Genomic DNA, 20151 nt, shown 5'->3' with positions numbered 1-20151 from the left:
AGGGTTCCCTCCTCAGTTGTCTATTGTTGAAGATATGGCAAATCGACTACTTGCAACACGCGACGCACCACGCGTCGGGTCACGTTGGGCTTCAAACTTTGTTAAGCGCCATGTAGAGCTCCGGACACACTTCCAGCGAAAATACGACTACCAGAGGGCTAAGTGCGAAGATCCAGAAGTCATTCGTGGCTGGTTTGAGCTTGTATGGAACACAATTCTAAAGTATGGCATCAACAATGCAGATATCTACAACTTTGATGAGACTGGGTTTATGATGGGCGTCATCTCAAGCGCAACGGTTGTAACGAGCTCAGATGGGCGGGCAAAGGCAAAAAAGGTGCAGCCTGGCAATCGAGAATGGGTTACAGTAATCCAAGGCGTTAGTTCTCAAGGTTGGGCAGTGCCGCCATTTGTCATTGTGGCAGGTAAAAACCACCTTGCATCTTGGTATGAGAATAGCGGATTTCCAGCAGATTGGGTAATCGCTGTTACTGCAAATGGCTGGACTACAAATGAGAGAGGTATGGATTGGATTCAGCATTTTGAGAAGCACACAAAGCCCCGGAGTGTTGGTGGTTATCGCTTGTTAGTCCTTGATGGTCATGAGAGCCACCACTCAGACAAGTTTGAGGAGTACTGCAAAGAACACAACATTATTACGCTTTGTATGCCTGCTCACTCTTCCCATATACTCCAACCACTTGATGTTGGCTGTTTTGGCCCATTAAAGAGAGCTTACGGTCGGCAAATTGAAGATATGATGCGGGCTCATATTATTCACATTACTAAGGATGACTTCTTTCCTGCCTTCCACACTGCATTTAACATTGCAATGACAGAAAGCAATATTCAGGGAGGGTTCCGAGGTGCGGGCTTCTTCCATTTAGCCCTAAGAGTGTAATATCTACACTTGACCTTAGGTTTAAGACGCCAACACCTCCAACCTCTCGCCCAAACACCGCTCAACTATGGGTTTCTCAGACACCAAATAACCCAACTGAAGCTGTATCACAGTCTACTTTCATTAAAAACTGAATTGCGCATCATCAAAATAGCTCTCCAACCTCAATCTATGCAGCTGTTGACCAGTTTACAAAGGGTGCATCGCAAATAATGCATCAATTAGCATTGTTAAAAGCAGAGAACCAAAACCTGCGACAGGCAAATGAAGTGCTAAGCAAGCGCCGGAGAGCTAAAAAAACATGACTACAGCAAGGAGGATCACTTAGTCAACAGGTAGCACAGGAGCTACAGGACGAGAGGGACGTTGTGCAGCAAGTAGAGCAAGAAATAAGGGCAAGTAGTGGTCGGAAGCCAAGGGAAGAAACCCATGCACGTCGCTGTGGCAAGTGTGGTGAGACTGGACACAATGCGCGCACTTGTCAGATTGTAATAGACAGGTCTGAGGAAGAGGACTCCGAGTAGTTTTAATTAATTTATATTGTTGTGGTGGATTTATCGCAATTCTTATGGGGTAGTCGCGATATTTTGGCACTTTCGCTTGTTTGGCACTTTCGTTATACATGCACGTTATGCCATATTCTTCAAGCATATAAATCAAACCAGCTTGATTATCACTAGTATGTTTCCCTTTTAGCTCTTGTAATGATAGTACTTGTAAGGATGCCTTCTCGTCTCTCATTCTAAGGAGCAGACTCTGGGTAGCTGCGGGGTCACGTGTGATCATTTGGGTGGGCTAACCGAGTCGGATGGGTTTCGGGTACTTGAGGGAATTGACTCATGGGGCTCCCCCTTCATCTTTTTTGTATCCTTCGTAGTAGACCTATAGGATAGCATCCATTTAGCCTCTGACTCACACTCTTATATGCTATTACTGTGAGCTGGGTGCCCTGTGTCCTTACAGTACTGACTGTTAAAGCCCTCTATTCTCTATGATATAGTGTGCAATTAAGCCCATTACCAATTTTGTATTTAGAGATGTATATAAGTTAACTGTGAAATGAATCTTTGATTGTGATGATTATTGCTTGTTAAATCTTAATCTTCTCTTGATCGTATCTTTGTATTGTCTAGTCCTACATAGTACTATGGCTTTGAGGCAAAGTCTTTAGCGTCAACATTTAAGAAATGTATTAACTCTTGGAATTCAGGGCGTTAGACAATCGAAAATGGTAATGAGCACCTAGAAATGACCTAGACAAGTAATTGTTCAAATGTAGGAGTATCAAAGTCAGCATCTCGTCACGGTTTATAAGGATTACAAAGTCCATTTTGCAGAGCACTAGAGATACTCATTTACATGTTCTTGACTTGTGACTGTTTCTAAGTATCTGTCACTTAGTGTAAATCCATCAAGTGTTTCGCTAGAGCCGCAGTACCCTGATTCTCTATACTGCTTTGTACAATATGAACATTGCTACATTAAGTGCCCATTTTGTTAGTATGTTGCTAAAGGATTCCTATCATGTTGCCAAATCCATAAAGTCCGTTTATGACGCCCTAATTTTGATGACTAGACTACTTGGAACACTGGTGGTGCCCTATGATGAGATTTATTAACCTCATTTCTCATTTAAAGAGTGCTGGGTAGTCAATACTAACAACTGCGATACTGTCCTACATGGATTACAGCCAACAAATTCTTTAGAACCGAGCTGAGTCTTAAACTGATATTTTGATATTGGTCTTGTAGTTACGACAATAGCTGAGGTCTACTGTCTATATAAAGTTGTCAAGGGATGGCGCTTCGACTGCTCTCTGCATATTCTGCTGAAGTCGTTTTGAAGTGCCTTCTAGTGTTCAGTCCAATATTCAACAATACTCTATTGGATATAGCATTTAACTACTTGCCTTAACCAAATATGCATTTCCTCAAAACTTTCATGGTGGTACTCCTCGCAATCCCCCTTGGATTTGCGTCAGCCCAGTCCCTAATTATTGCTGTATTTGTTTGTGTGATGTCGACTGCCAAGAGCGGCGGACGGTATCTGCGTTGATGAATTTACTGGCCATTTATGTAGAACATTATCTGAGTCTTGTTGCTCTATTTGTTTGTGGGACGTCAACTACCAAGAGCGGTGGACCCTATCTGAGTCCTGAAGATTTACTGGCCATTTATGTAGAGTGCCAGCCACTCTGTGCGCGCTCGTTTTAGTGAAGGTCTATGGTGCGATGCACACCGACTGGTGAGATGAGGGGCGCATTGTGGTATGTGCTGGATACATAGCGAGAGGAGTGGCGTTGGTGCATGCATACCCTTAAATCACTGGAATAATCTTTCTTCCCGCCTGTGTGCGTGGACCGAGGGGCTCGGTCACTCACGATACGCTGCTAGACACGATATCTAGGGTATTTTACACTCGTGGTCGTGTGGAGTGGATGTGAAGCAGGTGATGTGTATCTCTGACTCGAGACAGGATGGCAGAGGATCATCAGAGTACTCAAGACGATACAGCATGAGAAGACACCAGCCTGTCCAGCATTCAGATCAAACCACACACTGACCAGACATCATAATGAACGTACAAACAGACATATTCTCATTACTATACTTTTTAATAAAACCGGCTGTAGATGTAATCAACCACATAGGATATAGATAGCACACAAACAACAAAACTTCCGTGAACATCTAACCACCACCTGCCCCACCCCGCAACCCAACCTCTTAAAACCCCTGTCCCCGTTGCCTCTTCCCCTTCCGCCTGCAGAATAATAAAGAAAGAACGCCGATGCCAGGCTGCCACGCCGTAAGATGGAGGGGGAGACAGATCCCCCAGTCCTGCCGCGGTCTCCCTATAGCGAGATGGCTGTGCAAAATCACAGCGTCGAGAACATATTCTCCATCGCGTCCCGGACCTCAAACTCCTCAAGCACAGCGCCGAACCTGTAGCCCAGTTAGCCCACATCCCACACCCCAGACACGCAAATAAACTCACCCATAGCACCGAACCTTGGGCCTCAACTCCTCAACAACCATCCCCAACTCCCTAGCCCCCAACTCCCCAAACCTCGGATGCCCCAACACCATCCCCCACGACATAACAGGCGTGATCTCCCCATCTAGGTTAAGCCTCATGCTCAAATCTAACAAATTCGCCAGATCGCCCTTCTGCAGATCCCACGTCTTCAGCTCCTCGTGCGGCAGCCTCGCTATCCCATGGCCCCAGGGCATTTCATCAGCCGGGTGCGGGACGGGGGGGCATGTCGCCATGAGCGCGTGTCCGCAAGGCATGCCGGAGGGCGTCGACGATAACTCGACCAGAAACTGTAAATGATCCATGCACGGTCGCTCGAGCCTGTGTACACACAAGGTTAGCTTGTGTGCACACGGCCCGGCCATCAGCGGGGAGGGGTCAGGTAGGGCGGGCGGGGGTCGGGCGCATACGTGAGCACGAAGTCTATGCCGGCCTGGTCGAGGTCTAGGCCCTGCGCGGCTGTAGGATGGTGGGTGTGAGGGGTCTGGGGGAGCGGCGGGGCAAGGAGCGCCCCGTTGTTGCCAGTGTTGGTGCTGTACTGTGGGGTGGGCGAGACAGAGGAGGGGTAGGAGCCGGAGAAGGAGCCCGACGAGGGGTAGGATGTGCTACCACCCGTGGCGGCGAGCTCGTCAACGCCGCCGCTGCCAGTCCATGGGATGCCGTGCGCGGCCAGGAGGTTCCGGAGTTGACGGTTCTCTTCGGCAAGGGTGTCTTTGCTACGGGCAACGGTAGAAAAATTCTGCTTTAGGCGGAGCACTTCTTGCTCGAGCGCTTTGATGTAAAGTTCTTTCCGCTCGCGGTGGGTTCTAGGGTCTGTTAGCGGGGTGAGGGCGGGGTCGGGAGGGGTCGTGCCTTTGTGCTTGTCGATTTAGTTCCTGACGTCGGGTCAAGGCAGGCTTGCTGTCAGGTTTCGGGCCGCGGCGCTTGGACGGCTGTCCATCAACTAGGGTGGGCTTAGCAGAGGTATGCATTAACTTGTCATTCGGCTCACCACGAGTGCTCTTCTTCTCCGTAAGGGTCTTGAGAAAGCCCAAGCTCATCGACAGGGGACTCTTTCCGCTCTCTGACTGCTCGCTGCTCCCATAGCCGCTACCGCCTGAGGGGTTCGCATATTGATCTGCCTGCATCTCCATGCCGCCTGGGAACACTCCGATGGGAGGTATGGTCGATTTATATATCTCGCTCAGCAGGATGATCTGCTTCGCATATAGCTGTCGTAACGCTTCAGGGTCAGTCATGCCGTCTAGCAATGCGACAGAAGCAGCGAAAAGGGAATATATGGGGAATATGGGGGGTATGGGAATAGGGCTGGGATGGGATGGGAATGACTGCCCGGCTGGGAGAGACTACTTGGCAACTTCGAATATGCAGCCTGGATATAGAAGGACACAGCGCATACCTTGTCAAGTGCCTCGCAGGGTCACGGTATCAGGTCTGACTGACTTCCTTTATAAGCGCCAGAGGGCGATGTTGTTCGTTCAACCGAAGCTATGGAAGGATGATTGGTATTTGGAATATCGGGCACAGGATGTGCGTGTGCGGAAGAGGAGAGAGCGAAGGGAACGAGGTCGCGGTACCGAATTATGTCGGTTCGAGAGAAGCATATGAGGGTATAGGGAAATCCAGGGCTCTCGGGTGTGGTGGTATTTGTCACTGTTCGCAATCTCGTGGAAGTTGTATGACGGTAACAATCGTTAAAATAGCAGGAGCGAGCAAGGCTGCCGCTGGGGCGCATTCGGGTTCAGCAAGGGGGACAGAGGTAGGCGCAATGCCGCCAGTGCTACTGCTGCTATTACAATGTAAAGATGCACGTCGCCAGCGAAGGCAAGTGCAGAAAGTGTCGGAGGGGTTGTGGTGCAGGTGATGAGGAACGTTGAGATGCAATTGCCCTGGAGTATTAACAAGGGACATTGTGGATTTGTTCGATTGTTGCGTCGAGAACATGGGCTGAAGCATACATTGATCATGTGATGGTTTATGTACATATATATCAGTACAGTTTAGTAAGTAGAGTACATCGTACAATTCCCTAATTTGGGGGACCAAGGGACCAAAAAAAATCTAAAAGATCTAAAAATAAAAAGATCTAAAAAGATCTAAAAAGGACCAAAAAGATGTGCCAGATGAGTCTCTCAGCCATCCCAGCCAGGGGTCCAACGACGCCTCAACGGCGTCTTACAGCGACGACGCATCGTATCTATTGGATCTATTGAATCTATTGAATATTGAATATTGAATCTATTGAATCTGTTGAATCTATTGAATCTATTGAATTTGCATCTATTGCATCTATTGGATCTATTGAATCTATTGAATCTGTTGCCTCTATTGGATACTCGATGTTACACGTATCAACTAATGTAAGTAATACTGAATTATAGGAAGCCACATGCCGTCACGGCCGCGGCTGGAATGTGCATCAGAGCAGGTATATTGGTTTATGGCGGCCTCGTCTGCAGCCAGTCGCGCTGTCTACCATGCTGACGGAAGATTGCGAGGTGCTCTTACAGTAGGGTATGGAATGCAATGTGCCTCTGTCACGACAGAAGCAGTGCCCTGGTCATCCATCCCCGGTCGTTGAGCCGTCGACGCTCCTCATATATCACATGAGGCGGTCTCTCGGATCGTTACCAGAGCACCGGGGACATTGCTTCAGTGCGAGGGTTGGCACAGCAAGAGCTGCAGTATTGTCCGAGAGACGAGCCGCCTGCACCTGCCTTCTTTGGGAGACAGCTGCCAGTGTTGAGGGAATTTGGCCGAGTGGATGATCTGCCGGACCTATGTTGGACAGAAGTCTCCGACTTACAGTTGCAGCTTTATTATCCTCACCCTGAGCCTATGGGCGATGAGCTTGGGTCAGCGAGTCCATTCTAGTCAGGGGCAAAAGGGGGTCACGATGTTGTGTCCGGCAGGATAATAAAAAGTCGAGCAGTGGCAGCAGTGGTTTGCATCATGCATCCATGCGTTTATGTCTACGTTCCTGGCTGTTTCATGCGATCCCGTTCTAACAGTTCACAGGTCTCATTACAACTCGCGAGTAGCCACAGCGGCACATGTTGTGGTCGTATGTGATACTGAGACTCGATGCCGAGATGGTGACACGTCCTTGCCGAGGCCAACGCGAGTTTGGCTTAAACCGATCATGCCAGTCATCGAACCGATCATGCTATTGCGGTGCACCGCATGATCGTTGTCTCATCTGAGGCCCTTCCGTCCTTCCCTGGCGATTAATCTTGGGCTGCGGGCTATATCTCGGCATATTACGAGCCATCCCGTGTCCTCTCGGGGTAACGCGGCTTTTGCACTTACCCGAGATCGACAGTTGCCCTTCTGGAGGATTGACCAGAGGTAACATTCCAAAATTATAACAGGTTGGACAAACGGGCTGGGCAAGGACCAGTTGGGGTAGCTGGTAGAATAGAAGGGGATGGATGGAATGGGAGGAGGGGCGAATGGTAAGGAACCAGCTACTTTTGCGGTCTGATCGAAGAAAGGCAACTTGACTGCAGTCAAGTTGAATAAGCGCAAAACATGAGCAGTTAATATAAGTATGCGCAAAACCGCCGTAGACGTGAATGTGTCTATAATTTGCGGTCTGAACGAAATGAAGAAGGGCGATGATTGTTGGTGCATACTTTTTGACAGGAATATATTAATATTACTCGGTGTTCCATCCACTCGCTTCGCTCGTAGGTGGCGACAGCGATCTGTGCACGCGACAGCGATATGTGCATGTACACCGCCACTTTGATACATAGATGAAATAATAATATTTGTCGTAACAACAACCCTCTACGATGCCTTTGAATAGCGATCCAAGTCGAGCTGACCGTCTTATTGAGGCCCGGCAGTTCTACTTGAAACAACCAGATACTTATACAATTACTTGGGTTGCCCGCAAGTTTAATGTCAACCGTGAGACACTCCGACGACACATTACTACCCCTCTCCTTCCCCGTGGGGGTCAAAACCGAGTTTTCTCTCAAGAACAAGATACTGCAGTTTGTCAATTTATATATGACCAACTTAAGCGTGGGGTCCCTGCAAACCGATCAATGGTTTTACGGGCTGTTGCAGACTTGCGACCCGATCGTACGATCCCATCGCAACGGTGGTTACAACGCTTCCTTAAGGCACACCTTGAATTCCACTCGATTCATACGAAGACTTTAAATACGCATAGAAAGCAGGCACAAAAGAAAGAGGTGTTTGAGGAATTTTTCCTTACATATAACGCACTTATTACAAAACACAACATTAAGCCATATAACTTATGGAATGTTGACGAGACTGGCTACATGTGTCACGGTTCGCCAAGGCATAGGGCGCCAGTTGGGTATTATGAATTAAACTCAATCTAGAGAAGAAAGGAAAGAGAAGAGGAGCACTCGAGCAGTGGCTCGATCTATATACAGCTATGTTGTTGTGGAGTGAATTCTCTTTAGCGAGACCAGTTCTGAGAATTCACTCCACGACTGAGAACTTCGCTCCAACCCCGGAAAGCTCCCCACACCCCTGAACCCCCACTCGAGCTGCAAGGCACACTTGATATCGTAACAACATGATTGGATGTTATAAATCTACAGCTGTTATTGTGCCGATTGGCGTAAAGCAATGGACTGTTGATAATCCTGAGAATCGGCTCTCTGTTACTGTGATTGAGGGAGTAAATGCAAGTGGTACATTATCATTCCGGGGAAACTTCATATGGACTCATGGTATAATGATAACCTTGAGCCAAATGCTCTTGTTATCGTTAATGAGAGTGGGTATTCAAACGACGACATTGCAATTCAATACCTCATGCATTTTATTCAACTATCTGCAGAGCATATGGCACCAGACGACACCCGCCTCCTATTACTCGACGGCCATGACCCTCATAAAAAGGAGCGCTTTCTCACATTAGCAGAAGAGCATAACGTTGTTATTTGCTGCCTTCCTGCTCATACTACGCATCTACTACAACCTCTTGATGTAGCAGTTTTTAAGCAGTGCATCAAAAGGCACTTGATCAAGCAGTACGTAGCTATGACTATGAGTATAAGCTACGTACGTTCCTTTCCAACCTTCCACAAATCCGACGGCAATCCTTAACTGTCCGGACAATTCAATCAGGTTGGAGAAATGCAGGACTATATCCATATAATCCTCCACTAGTAATTGATAAAATACAAGAGACCCGGAATCAAACACCAGACTATGAGCCATTTGCTTTGTACGACCTTATCTCAACTCCAAAAACTAGTGTGCAAACTATACAGGCAGTTAAACATTGGCAGAAGAGAGTAGAGGCAGCTTTCTCATCACCGTCAAGAGAAGGGTTTCAATCATTTGCACGTGGAACTACAGTTGTTTTACATCGGGCTGAGCTCTATAAGACCGAGCTTGACATTGTTACCTTACGGTCAGCAGAGCAGAAAACAGCAAAGGCAAGGGCACAGAAATCGCTACAGAAGGGGGGGCAGTTATATGCATCAGACGCCCGACTGTTACGTGAGGAGAAGGAAGCAAAATTACAAGCAAAGGCAGAGGCAAGAGTAGCAAAGGAATCAAAGCAAGTAGTAAAGCAGCTACAGGTGCAACAACGGAAAATTGAAATCGAAGAGCGAAGGGTTGAGAGAAAGAGTGTAATGGTGGGTGCACCAGATATGAGAATCTAGCCACCCAAGGAAGGGATGAATTTACTAAGACAACACACTGTCTTAGGAAACAGAGCCAAAGGGTTGTAGCTTAGACTATTCCACAACGCAGCAATCAGGTGTATGATGTGGTGAAGTGGTTTAGACAAGTTGCAACAAATGTTGAGTCTGAGAACTCAGGGGTAAGTCAGAGGTTAGCACCTCACTGACTTTTCAAAAACAGAGAATAACAAGATCAATGCTTGGAAGCTTGGAAAATACGTAGAAGTATGTGCTAGTCGATTTACTGTATTGTCTGCTTGCCCTTTCTTAAGGAAAGGGCAATCCTATTTATGCCAAAGGAGTGTAGTTCTCTCATTTTCCATGACTTTCCATGACTAACCAGGCTTGGTAAATGTATTAGAAATCAAGTGCGACCCACAACTAGCTTGCTAATCATGTAGTGAACGTAAGAGAATCCCATAGAACCATCTCTTGGGTTCCTAGCCTATAGGAAGTGAAAAGGAGGTCCAAGGTCAGAGTACCTATAGACAAATTATGTCATAACTTAACCAATCTTGTGGGTAACTAAGGAGCGATGACGTGTAATGAATCATAGAGGGTTGTAGAAGCTTCTAGAGCTATCGTTCATGTTCCTAGGCCTCTAGTTGGTAGAGATATGCCATGTGGTAGTATTGGCCCACCCCCTTAAGGAGGAGATTTTCTTAATAACTTGTTCAATGAGTGTCCAAATGATATGCCGTGATGTATGTAGCATAAACAGATGTAGTAGAAGAGTTTGCAGCAATCGTTGAGTAGTATTGCTTCTGTTGTTGGTGTGATAAGCCAAGATATGTATGGTGACTTGTAGGTTTGAGGAGGAGATTTCTAAGTTTGCTCTTGAGTTTGATAGCAAACTGAGTGCAACGAATGTCAGTATGACAAAGAGGGTAGCAGAGCGGAAGAAGGTTGGGTTAAAATCCAAAGTGATAATTTTACGGTATGGTAAGGATCATAGTGATAGTAACATTGAGATTAGTAGCGACAGTAGTAGTGGAGATAGTGATAGTAGCTCTATTGATTTTATTATTTAATTATATAGTTACATAACGTACATGTATAGCGAAAGCGCCAAACAAGCGAAAGCGCCAAAATTATCTACCCTCACGACAAACATTGCGATAAATCTACCACAACATTAGAAATCAATTGAAACTACTCGGAGTCCTCTTCCTCAGAGGTGTCTATTACAATCTGACACGTGCGCGCATTGTGCCCAGTCTCACCACACTTGCCACAGCGACGGGCACGGGTTTCTTCCCTTGGCTTCCGACCACAGCTTGCCCTTATTTCCTGCTCTACCTGCTGCACAACATCCCTCTCATCCTGTAGCTCTTGCGCCCCTTGTTGACTAAGTGATCCTCCTTGCTGTAGTCGTGTTTTCCTAGCTCTCCGGCGCTTGCTTAGTACTTCATTTGCCTGTCGTAGGTTTTGGTTCTCTCCCTTTAGCAGTGCTAATTGATGCATTATTTGCGATGCACCCTTTGTAAACTGGTCAACAGCTGCATAGATTGAGGTTGGAGAGCTATTTTGATGGCGTGAAATCCGAGTTTTAATAAATGTAGACTGTGACATAGCTTCAATTGGGTTGTTTGGTGTCTGAGAAACCCAAGGTTGAGCAGTACCTGGGCGGGAGCTTGGAGGCGTTGGTGTCCTTAACTTAAGATCAAGTGTAGATATCACTCTCTCAGGGTCAAATGGAAGAAGCCCTGCCCCTCGGAACCCGCCTCGAATGTTACTTTCCGTCATTGTAGTGTTAAATGCAGCGTGGAAGGCAGGAAAGAAGTCATCCTTTGTAATATGAGAAATATGAGCCTGCATCATATCTTCAATTTGCCGACCATAGGCCTGCTTTAACGGGCCGAAACAGCCAACATCAAGTGGCTGGAGTAGATGAGAAGAGTGAGCAGGCATACAAAGCGTAATAATGTTGTGTTCCTTGCAGTACTCCTCAAACTCATCTGAGTGGTGGCTCTCATGACCATCAAGGACTAACAAGCGATAACCACCAACACTCCGGGCCTTTGTATGCTTCTCAAAGTGCTGAATCCAATCCATGCCTCTCTCGTTTGTAGTCCAGCCATTTTCAGTAACAGAAATCACCCAATCGCTTGAAAATCCACTATTCTCATACCAAGATGTAAGGTGGTTTTTGCCTGCAACAATGATAAATGGTGGTACTGCCCAACCTTGAGAACTAACGCCTTGGATTACTGTAACCCATTCCCGATTACCAGGCTGTACCTTCTTTGCTTTTGCCCGCCCGTCTGAGCTTGTTACAACCATAGCAGTTGAGATAACGCCCATCATAAACCCAGTCTCATCAAAGTTGTAGATATCTGCTTCATCGATACCATATTTCGCAATTGTGTTACGCACAAGCTCAAACCAGCCATTAATAACTTCTGGATCTTCGCACTTAGCCCTCTGGTAGTCGTATTTGCGCTGAAAGCGTGTCTGGAGCTCTACACGCCGCTTAACAAAGTTTGAAGCCCAACGCGACCCAACGCGTGACGCGTCGCGTGTTGCAAGTAGTCGACTTGCCATATCTTCAACAACAGACAGCCGAGGAGGAAACCCTTTGGCAGCTAGGTCGAGTATATACTGAACAAGGACGGACTCCTCTAGGTTAGTTAATTTCCGTGAGTTGGCTTGGATATCGCGTCGTGAAGGTACACCTTCTAGACGACGACCTAGCTTGCGGTGGTCCACAGAATAGATCCTAGCAGCAACTCGAAGGCGTAACTTTGGGTCGCTTTGCATAGCCTGGATAGCTAGCACTAATTGGCTTTCATCGTTTTTATGGGGCATGTTTTGTTGTTGAGGAATTTAACATTTAGTTGGGGGGTTTGGTCACCGCATCATTTTGGCGCTTTCGCTTGTTTGGCGCTTTCGCTATACATGTACGTTAGTTGCTATATGAGGCTTATTTCTTTCATTTTGTGTGTTGCACATATCGCTGTCGCGTGCACAGATCGCTGTCGCCACCTACGAGAAAAGCGAGTGGGTGGAACACCGAGTAGTGCGGGGAAATATTTAAAAATAAATAACATGGTTTATCAGCATGCGGCACATTTTTCGCGAATTCCCAACCCATCAACTTCAACACGTGATTTTTTTGTTTAATATGTCTATTCTGACTAAAGAAGCTCGTATTATTATGGCAATAGAAGCTATTCAAACCTCTACGAAAAAACTAAGCTGTCGAGCAGCTGCTAAACGCTACGAAGTCCACTACACTACGTGCCAGAATGACCAGCCGACCTTCTCGATGTGATTATCGACTAGTGGCTTAAAATTTAACCGACTTAGAGGAAATATCACTTCTTCGATACATATTAGATAAGGATGAAAGAGGGTTTGCGCCCCGGCTAGCTGATATGGAAGATATGGCAAATTTGATTTTTGAATCTCGAGGAAGACAACGCGTTAGAAAGCTCTAGGCACATCGATTTGTACAACGACGTCTAGAGTTAAAGATGCGTTTCAATCGCGTTTACGACTTTCAAAGGGCATTATGCGAAGATCCTGAGCTTATTAGAGGATGGTTCTAGCTACTGGAAAATATGCGGGCGAAATATGGGATTTAGGATTGCATTTTCTATAACTTTGACGAAACTGGCTTTATTGTAATAGTGGGTGCACCAGATGTGAGAATCTAGCCACCCAGGGGAAGGGATGATTTTACTAAGGCAACACAATATCTTAGGAAACAGAGCCAAAGGGTTGTAGCTTAGACTATTCCACAACGCAGCAATCAGGTGTATGATGTGGTGAAGTGGTTTAGACAAGTTGCAACAAATGTTGAGTCTGGGAACTCAGGGGTAAGTCAGAGGTTAACACCTCACTGACTTTTCAGAAACAAGGAGTAACAAGATGAATGCTTGGAAGCTTGGAAAAGATGTGGAAGTATGTGATAGTCGATTTACTGTATTATCTGCTTGCCCTTTCTTAAGGAAAGGGCAATCCTATTTATGCTAAAGGAGTGTAGTTCTCTCATTTTCCAAGACTTTCCATGACTTACCAGGCTTGGTAACTGTAGTCGACGTAAGAGAATCCCATAGACATCTCTTAGGTTCGTAGCCTATAGGAAGTAAAAGGAGGTCCAAGGTCAGAGTACCCCTATAGACAAATTATGTCATAGACAAATTATGTCATAACTTAACCAATCTTGTGGGTAACTATAGAGCGATGACATGTAATGAATCATAGAGGTTCGTAGGGGCTTTTAGAGCTATCGTTCATGCTCCTAGGCCTCTAGTTGGTAGAGATATGTCATGTGGTAGTATGAGTGATGTCATGTAATGAATCATAGAGGGTTGTAGAGATATGCTATGTGGTAATATCGGCCTGGTAACTAAGGAGCGATGACGTGTAATGAATCATAGATGGTTGTAGCAATCGTTGAGTAGTATTGCTCTTGTTGTTGGTGTGATAAGCCAAAATATGTATAGTAACTTGTAGGTTTGAGGAGGAGATTTCCAAGTTTGCTCTTGAGTTTGATAGCAAACTGAGTGCAACGAATGTCAGTATGACAAATACGGTCTGCAAGAAGATGACGTTCTTTGATTTTTATGTGTCTACTAGAAGACATGGTAAGCAGCGCAACCTGCTCAGCAATTAAGTGGGCATCACCCTACTTAAGTAAGCGATTCCTTAATCAGCAAGACCTAAGGGACTAGGCCTTTTGGAGGAGGACCTAGTGTTACGGCTATGGTAACGTGACGTCATGGTTACAGGACCACAGCCTAGTAACGTGACATGTGAGTCACAGGGGGCAAGCGGGGTAGGCTGCCATGTGACGGGGCTAATGGATAGTTGCAGAAACTAGTGGATATTGGATAGTTGAGCTATCCACGAACTATCCTGAATATCTAGCTATCCGCCAACTGTAAGGATGCCAAAGCCCTCAGTGATGGAAAGCATCGGAGTCGGGCAGGTTACGGTCACGTGGGGAGCATTAGGGTAGGTTAGCCGAGTCGGACCCGTTTCGGGTACTTAAGGGGATTGACCAAACGGGGTTCCTCATCATCTTTTTTGTATCCTTCGTAGTAGACCTATAGGATAGCATCCGTTTAGCCTCCGACTCGCACTCTCATATGCTATTACTGTGAGCTGGGTGCCCTGTGTCCTTACACCAACTATCCAGATTACCCATGAGGCACGACGCCACTATATAAGTAGATAGTATTTCCTTAGATAGGAGCTTCGTGCTCAACTCAATATAGTATTCTTTACAATACTGTAACATGTTACTTGGAAAGCCTTTGTGTCTAATCCCCTGCCTCCTCTGTCAAGTCAACCTTACGCAAGAAACCTCTGTGTCTTCTATCGTTTAGAAGTCAGCGTTACACCTAGAACGGTGTAACGCTGACTTCTAAACGATACAACTTTATAACTCTCAGATTACCTGCTCATTCCTCTCATCTGACCTAGCTACTTAATGTTAGATGTTTTAGTGTCTTGAAACGGGCATATGGTTGTCAAATCGAGAGCTTTATCAACACCTATATTAACTACATTTCTAAAGTTGAGTTCTTTATAGCTTTTAAACAAGCTTATATACAGTCAATAACTCCTTCTAATGGCTAGGCTGGATTACGCAGAGCTGGATTAATACCGTTTGATCCTCAAGTGGTATTATTAAAGCTTGATGTTAAGTTTACGGACTGTAACGCCTACTAGACCATCCTCTGCAGACACCGACCCTTGGATTTCCCAGACGCCTCACAACCCAACCGATGCTCTTTCGCAACAACTTTGGTTAAAAATCGTATTGCAAATCATCAAGGAAGCTCGCCAACTCCTATTTTTAAAACAGTCGTGGCGTTAGCGAAGGGTACAGAGCTATTAGCCCATGAATTGACTTTAGTACATGCTGAAGTCCATACTCTTCGCAAGGCAAATGAAGCACTTAGCAAACGCCGCAGAGCTAAAATGACAGGTGTCCGTTAAGGAGGAGCACTTGTTATAGAGGATGCAACAGATCTTATAGCCTAGAAGGACGCGGGAAAAGAGGTTCGACGCGACAAGCGCAAAAAGGATGATGGTCAAAATGAGGGGCAATCGACTGGAAGACGTTGTGGTACTTGTAGAAAAACTGGTCATTATGCATCAACTTGTCAAAAGGTTATAGATATATATAGTCCATTAGATTCCGCGTAGTTTTATTCAATTCAATATGTTGTGGTTGTTTAATTGTGTTCCAAAGTGGTAGGGTAGTGCGGAAGTGCGCTGCATGCTGATATGCGCCGCATGCTGATAAACCACGTTAAATGATTTTTCTATTGGACGAATGTCTTATAATATGCCCTTACATATTTACTTAATCTGACGAAATAAATAAATATAATCGATTAAAGGCTTACATTTAATACTAAGATATCATCATATCCTCCAATATTCGCGGTAGGAAGAGCCACCCATATATTTTTCGTGGGCATCGAATATAAATCACAACCATATATCACGTGATAAAACGCCAAGATTTCGCCTGCCCCGCCACTCAACACCAACACACACCTAGACAAATATTCGCGAGCGAAAGAACTTCAGACTCCAGACCGAACCGCGATCGCTCGACACATACACAACTGTCGCGCAAATATGGCACCAATATCACTCGCAGAAATCGTGTCGGCTCTCCCATCTGCGGATGGCTGGGGACCAGCGACCTCCACCGAGACCACTCTCGATGGCGTCCCATACGCACCATACTCCAAGGGCGACAAGTTAGGGCGCATGGCCGATTGGACCTCCGAGGGCAAGGATGGCAGAGATGGCAGAGGTGGAAGGCAACAATATAACCGCAACTACAGAGGTGCGATATTTCCGATACATGAAGCTTCCGTTTACCTTCCGGGGTGCGGTTGGTGGTGGTGGCGTAGTTGAGTGTGCTAACAGAAGTTCTAGACCAGCAAGTTTACGGTGCCGGAACCTCGTCGCTTTTCGCCGTTCAGCTCGCCGAGGATGAGTCTTCTTTCTCCGTCGTCAGCAACACGCGCGATACCGCCAAGACCCGATTTGGAAGAGGTGGAGGGTTCGGCCGTGGCCGTGGACAGCGTGGCGGGCGCGGGGACGCCAGAGGCGGCAGAGGCCAGTTCCAGAGAGTCAGCAACGGACGTGGAGGAGCACAGGGTGGATACGGTGGCTACGATTCTCGCGGAGGCCGTGGTGGTGCTCGTGGCGGCCGCAGATTCGGCTGGAAGGATTACGACAAGCCGCAGCGCAACCGCGATGCGTCGGTTAACATCAAGCCTGACTGGAAGCTGCTTGAGGAGATTGATTTCAACCGTCTCACGAAGCTGAACCTCGACGCCGACGACGGTGAGGATGTCGACAGCTACGGTTTCGTGTACCGCTACGACCGCTCCTTCGATAAGCCTGCTACGAAGAGCAACGAGCGCAAGCTCAACGTTGTCGACCGCGCCTCCTACAACGTCACCACTTCCTCCGATCCCGTCATCCAGGAGCTCGCCGAGAGGGACGAGGCTACCATCTTCACCACCGACAGCGTGCTCTCCATGCTGATGTGCGCGCCCCGCTCCGTGTATCCCTGGGACATCGTGATCGTGAGGCAAGGAAACAAGATCTTCCTTGACAAGCGTGACAACGCCGCCCTGGACATGGTCTCCGTAAACGAGAACGCCGCCGACTCCCCGATGGACGCCTCCGAGGGTAACAAGGACGCCATCAACCAGCCCGCTGCGCTCGCCGAGGAGGCCACCTACATCAACCACAACTTCGCGAACCAGACCATGATCGAGGATGACGCACACCGCTCCGACATGGCTAACGAGAACCCCTTCTACAACGCCGCCGAGGAGACCGACCCGCCCGCAAGCAAGGCCTACAAGTACCGCCGCTTCGACCTCGCCGTTACCGACGAGGAGCCGCTCAACCTGATTGTCCGTACCGAGCTCGATGCCGTCACCAAGAACGCTATCAGCGGCGAGGACCAGTACGTCACTGTCAAGGCCCTCAACGAGTTCGACCACAAGGCCCAGGGAAGCGGTGGTGCCCTCGACTGGCGCACCAAGTTAGTCTCGGCTCGTGGTGCCGTTGTTGCCACCGAGATGAAGAACAACTCGTGCAAGCTCGCTCGCTGGACCGTCCAATCCATCATCGCGAACGCCGATGTCATGAAGCTCGGGTACGTGTTTCCTCCCCTTCCTAACCCCAACCCCCCCAATATCACCCCCCTTATATCAAAAGTCAGAGCACACCACTAACACCCCCCAGATTCGTCTCCCGTGCCAACCCCAAGTCCAACGACCGCCACGTGATCCTCGGCGTCATCGGCTGGAAGCCCCGCGACTTCGCGGCGCAGATGAACCTTTCCCTCTCCAACGGCTGGGGTATCGTCCGCACCATCGTCGACATGTGCATGGCGCAGCCCGAGGGCAAGTACGTGCTCGTTAAGGACCCGAATAAGCAGATCCTAAGACTGTACGACGTGCCAAGTTCGTCGTTTGAGGAGGAGGCTGAGGAGGAGGCTGAGGTCGCTGAGGAGGATGAGGAGGAGTAGAGGGGGGGATTATTGATAGATGGCAATAATGTTGTTACGTGTTAGGTGTGGTTCTTCTCTATCCTGTGACTTCCGTGACCGACTTGGGAATCCTCCGCCACCCCGTCTTACCTGCCTACCCGCGCTCTCCCCATCCCGCCCCCCGTCCATTCCGGCTCGCCCCTTTCCTTCACCCCCTCGCCACCTCCAAAACCCAAACTGAAACCCCCGCCGCCGTTCACTCCCCGCACCAAAAGCACTGCCCCAAACCTTTCCCGGCCGTTTCAACCATTGTCTCAACCGTTTGGGGCAAAAGGAAATCGATATGCTCGGGGAAGCTCTCGCACGGACCTCGACCGCACAGACGGCCGCAAGGCTGGCTAAACCGCGGTGGTCTTGCGAGGAAGCCGGTCCCCGGACCGCTGTCCTGTTTTGGTCTGGCTATCCTTTGGCATAAACACAATGCAAGATGCCTCTTTAACAACTAGATCTAGCATAGCTTATAACGAGTCAACTTTGTTATAACGACCAAGTGATGGTGATGGTAATAGAGCGTTGATCTAGAACGCTAAAATCAGTCTATGCAAAGTCTTTGTAACGTTCTATTTTCTCTTTGTATAATACCTCTAGAAACAGCAGACGCTTAAGCATTGCGATAGGCGGCAACTTCAAGTGCGCAAACAATTATCAAATAGGAAGGATAGTGAATATGTATGTTTTTATATAATGTACTATGTAAAGGTATGGTGTAAGAGCGTTTACATTGCTTACTCTAACCTTACGTTAAGCAAAGCGAAAAGTTTGTTGCGACGATTAATCTTAAGTATCAAACCTACTAGGTCTTTGCAAAGCTTTCTGTACATGTATATTAGTTGCCTCCTTCCTATATTCTTCCTCTTCTACCTTGCTAATCGATGATCTAACTCATTTTATATGTTAGACGTCGTTGTCCTCTGCTATGACGCAGCACTAGATCTTCAACCCTATCATTTTCATTTTTATCTTAAGTTTTAACGTTGTCTTCCTAGGTGCCTTAATCCTAACGTTCCTCTATAGAGGGCCTTTTGTTAGATATATTTAGCCGTTTACTATTTATAAACATAGGTTTGTCATTGTTTAAAACTGCCTTTGTATCCCTAAGCAAAAAGGGTGATAGCGATAAATGTTAAGTGGTAGTGCAAACTATAAGACCTAGATTAAAGTTCGTAGGCTTCATGTCCCTCCTGATTTTGTACAGAAGCCAAGTATTATAGACGAATAGAACAACCGTAACAATTGTATAGTTACTACTAATGGTACCATCGATAGTATAGACATTAGTAAGCATAGCAGTAAGAAAGAGAGTGCTTGACCTTTAATATTACGTTAGCTGGCTTTGCTTATTTTTGTCTTCTAAACTTATATTAGTGCTGATGTTAATAGCTAAGCATACTTTCTTTTATAAGCCTATAACAAAACATATATGCTACCAACTACAGTGAGACATAGAAACAGGGCAAGGAGGATTAGTGTTACCCCTCCTCTATAACTAGAACTATGTAACGTAGTTCACAAGTGACCTGTCATCCTAAGCAACCCGTCATATTTTTCTTAGCATCATACATTTGACTTTATATCTAAATAACTTTTTTTTAAAACATGACACATTCGTACAAAGAAAGAAATATGATTCTTGCACTTCAAGTGCTTTAAACGAATCCACAATTACAACTTAGTCATGTTGCTCGAATCTACAGAGTTTCTCATATGACATTAAACGATCTAAGAGCTGGAATTGTTACAAAGTTTAATACTTTACCAAAGTCTCGAAAATTAACAATATTAGAAGAAGAAGTTGTCATACGACATATTCTTAAGTTAGATTCACAAGCATTTCCTCCTTGACACAGTGCTGTTAAAGATATGGTGAATTGATTGCTTGCTAAATGTAATGGCAGACGCGTTAGAAAGAACTAGCTTGTACAAGTAACACTCTTTGACGACGACGAGCTTTGAATTAATGGTAGAGGTAGAGATTCTACCAATT

General features: G+C 46.7%; 3 protein-coding genes across 3 annotated transcripts; 1 reads left to right on the top strand and 2 right to left on the bottom strand.

The window, feature by feature from the left end:
• Positions 1–3780: 3780 nt before the first annotated feature.
• VC83_04206 (uncharacterized protein) lies at positions 3781–4243 on the bottom strand (the record flags this gene model as incomplete). Its single annotated transcript, XM_024467841.1, has 2 exons — positions 3781–3847; positions 3900–4243. The coding sequence occupies 2 exons, from the start codon at positions 4241–4243 to the stop codon at positions 3781–3783; spliced, it is 411 nt and encodes a 136-aa protein (XP_024324495.1).
• A 59-nt stretch (positions 4244–4302) lies between these two features.
• Positions 4303–5071, bottom strand: VC83_04205 (uncharacterized protein; the record flags this gene model as incomplete). Its single annotated transcript, XM_024467840.1, has 3 exons — positions 4303–4744; positions 4791–4881; positions 4930–5071. The coding sequence occupies 3 exons, from the start codon at positions 5069–5071 to the stop codon at positions 4303–4305; spliced, it is 675 nt and encodes a 224-aa protein (XP_024324496.1).
• Positions 5072–16174: 11103 nt separating this feature from the next.
• VC83_04204 (uncharacterized protein) lies at positions 16175–18824 on the top strand. The gene is made up of 3 exons (XM_024467839.1): positions 16175–16439; positions 16532–17771; positions 17861–18824. The coding sequence occupies exons 1-3, from the start codon at positions 16226–16228 to the stop codon at positions 18144–18146; spliced, it is 1740 nt and encodes a 579-aa protein (XP_024324497.1). The 5' UTR covers positions 16175–16225; the 3' UTR covers positions 18147–18824.
• The last annotated feature ends 1327 nt before the right edge of the window (positions 18825–20151 follow it).

This window comes from Pseudogymnoascus destructans, assembly GCF_001641265.1.
Source record: "Pseudogymnoascus destructans isolate 20631-21 unplaced genomic scaffold scaffold_9, whole genome shotgun sequence".
NCBI classification, from domain to species: Eukaryota; Fungi; Ascomycota; class Leotiomycetes; order Thelebolales; family Thelebolaceae; genus Pseudogymnoascus; species Pseudogymnoascus destructans.
Note: the sequence above shows the minus strand (reverse complement) of the source record. Positions and strands in the feature narration are given on the sequence as shown.

Coding starts and splice junctions, on each gene's coding strand:
- VC83_04204 (XM_024467839.1), top strand. CDS start 16,226: ATGGCACCAATATCACTCGCAGAAATCGTGTCGGCTCTCCCATCTGCG. Junction 16,440..16,531: donor ATATAACCGCAACTACAGAG/GTGCGATATTTC, acceptor CAGAAGTTCTAG/ACCAGCAAGTTTACGGTGCC. Junction 17,772..17,860: donor GCCGATGTCATGAAGCTCGG/GTACGTGTTTCC, acceptor AACACCCCCCAG/ATTCGTCTCCCGTGCCAACC.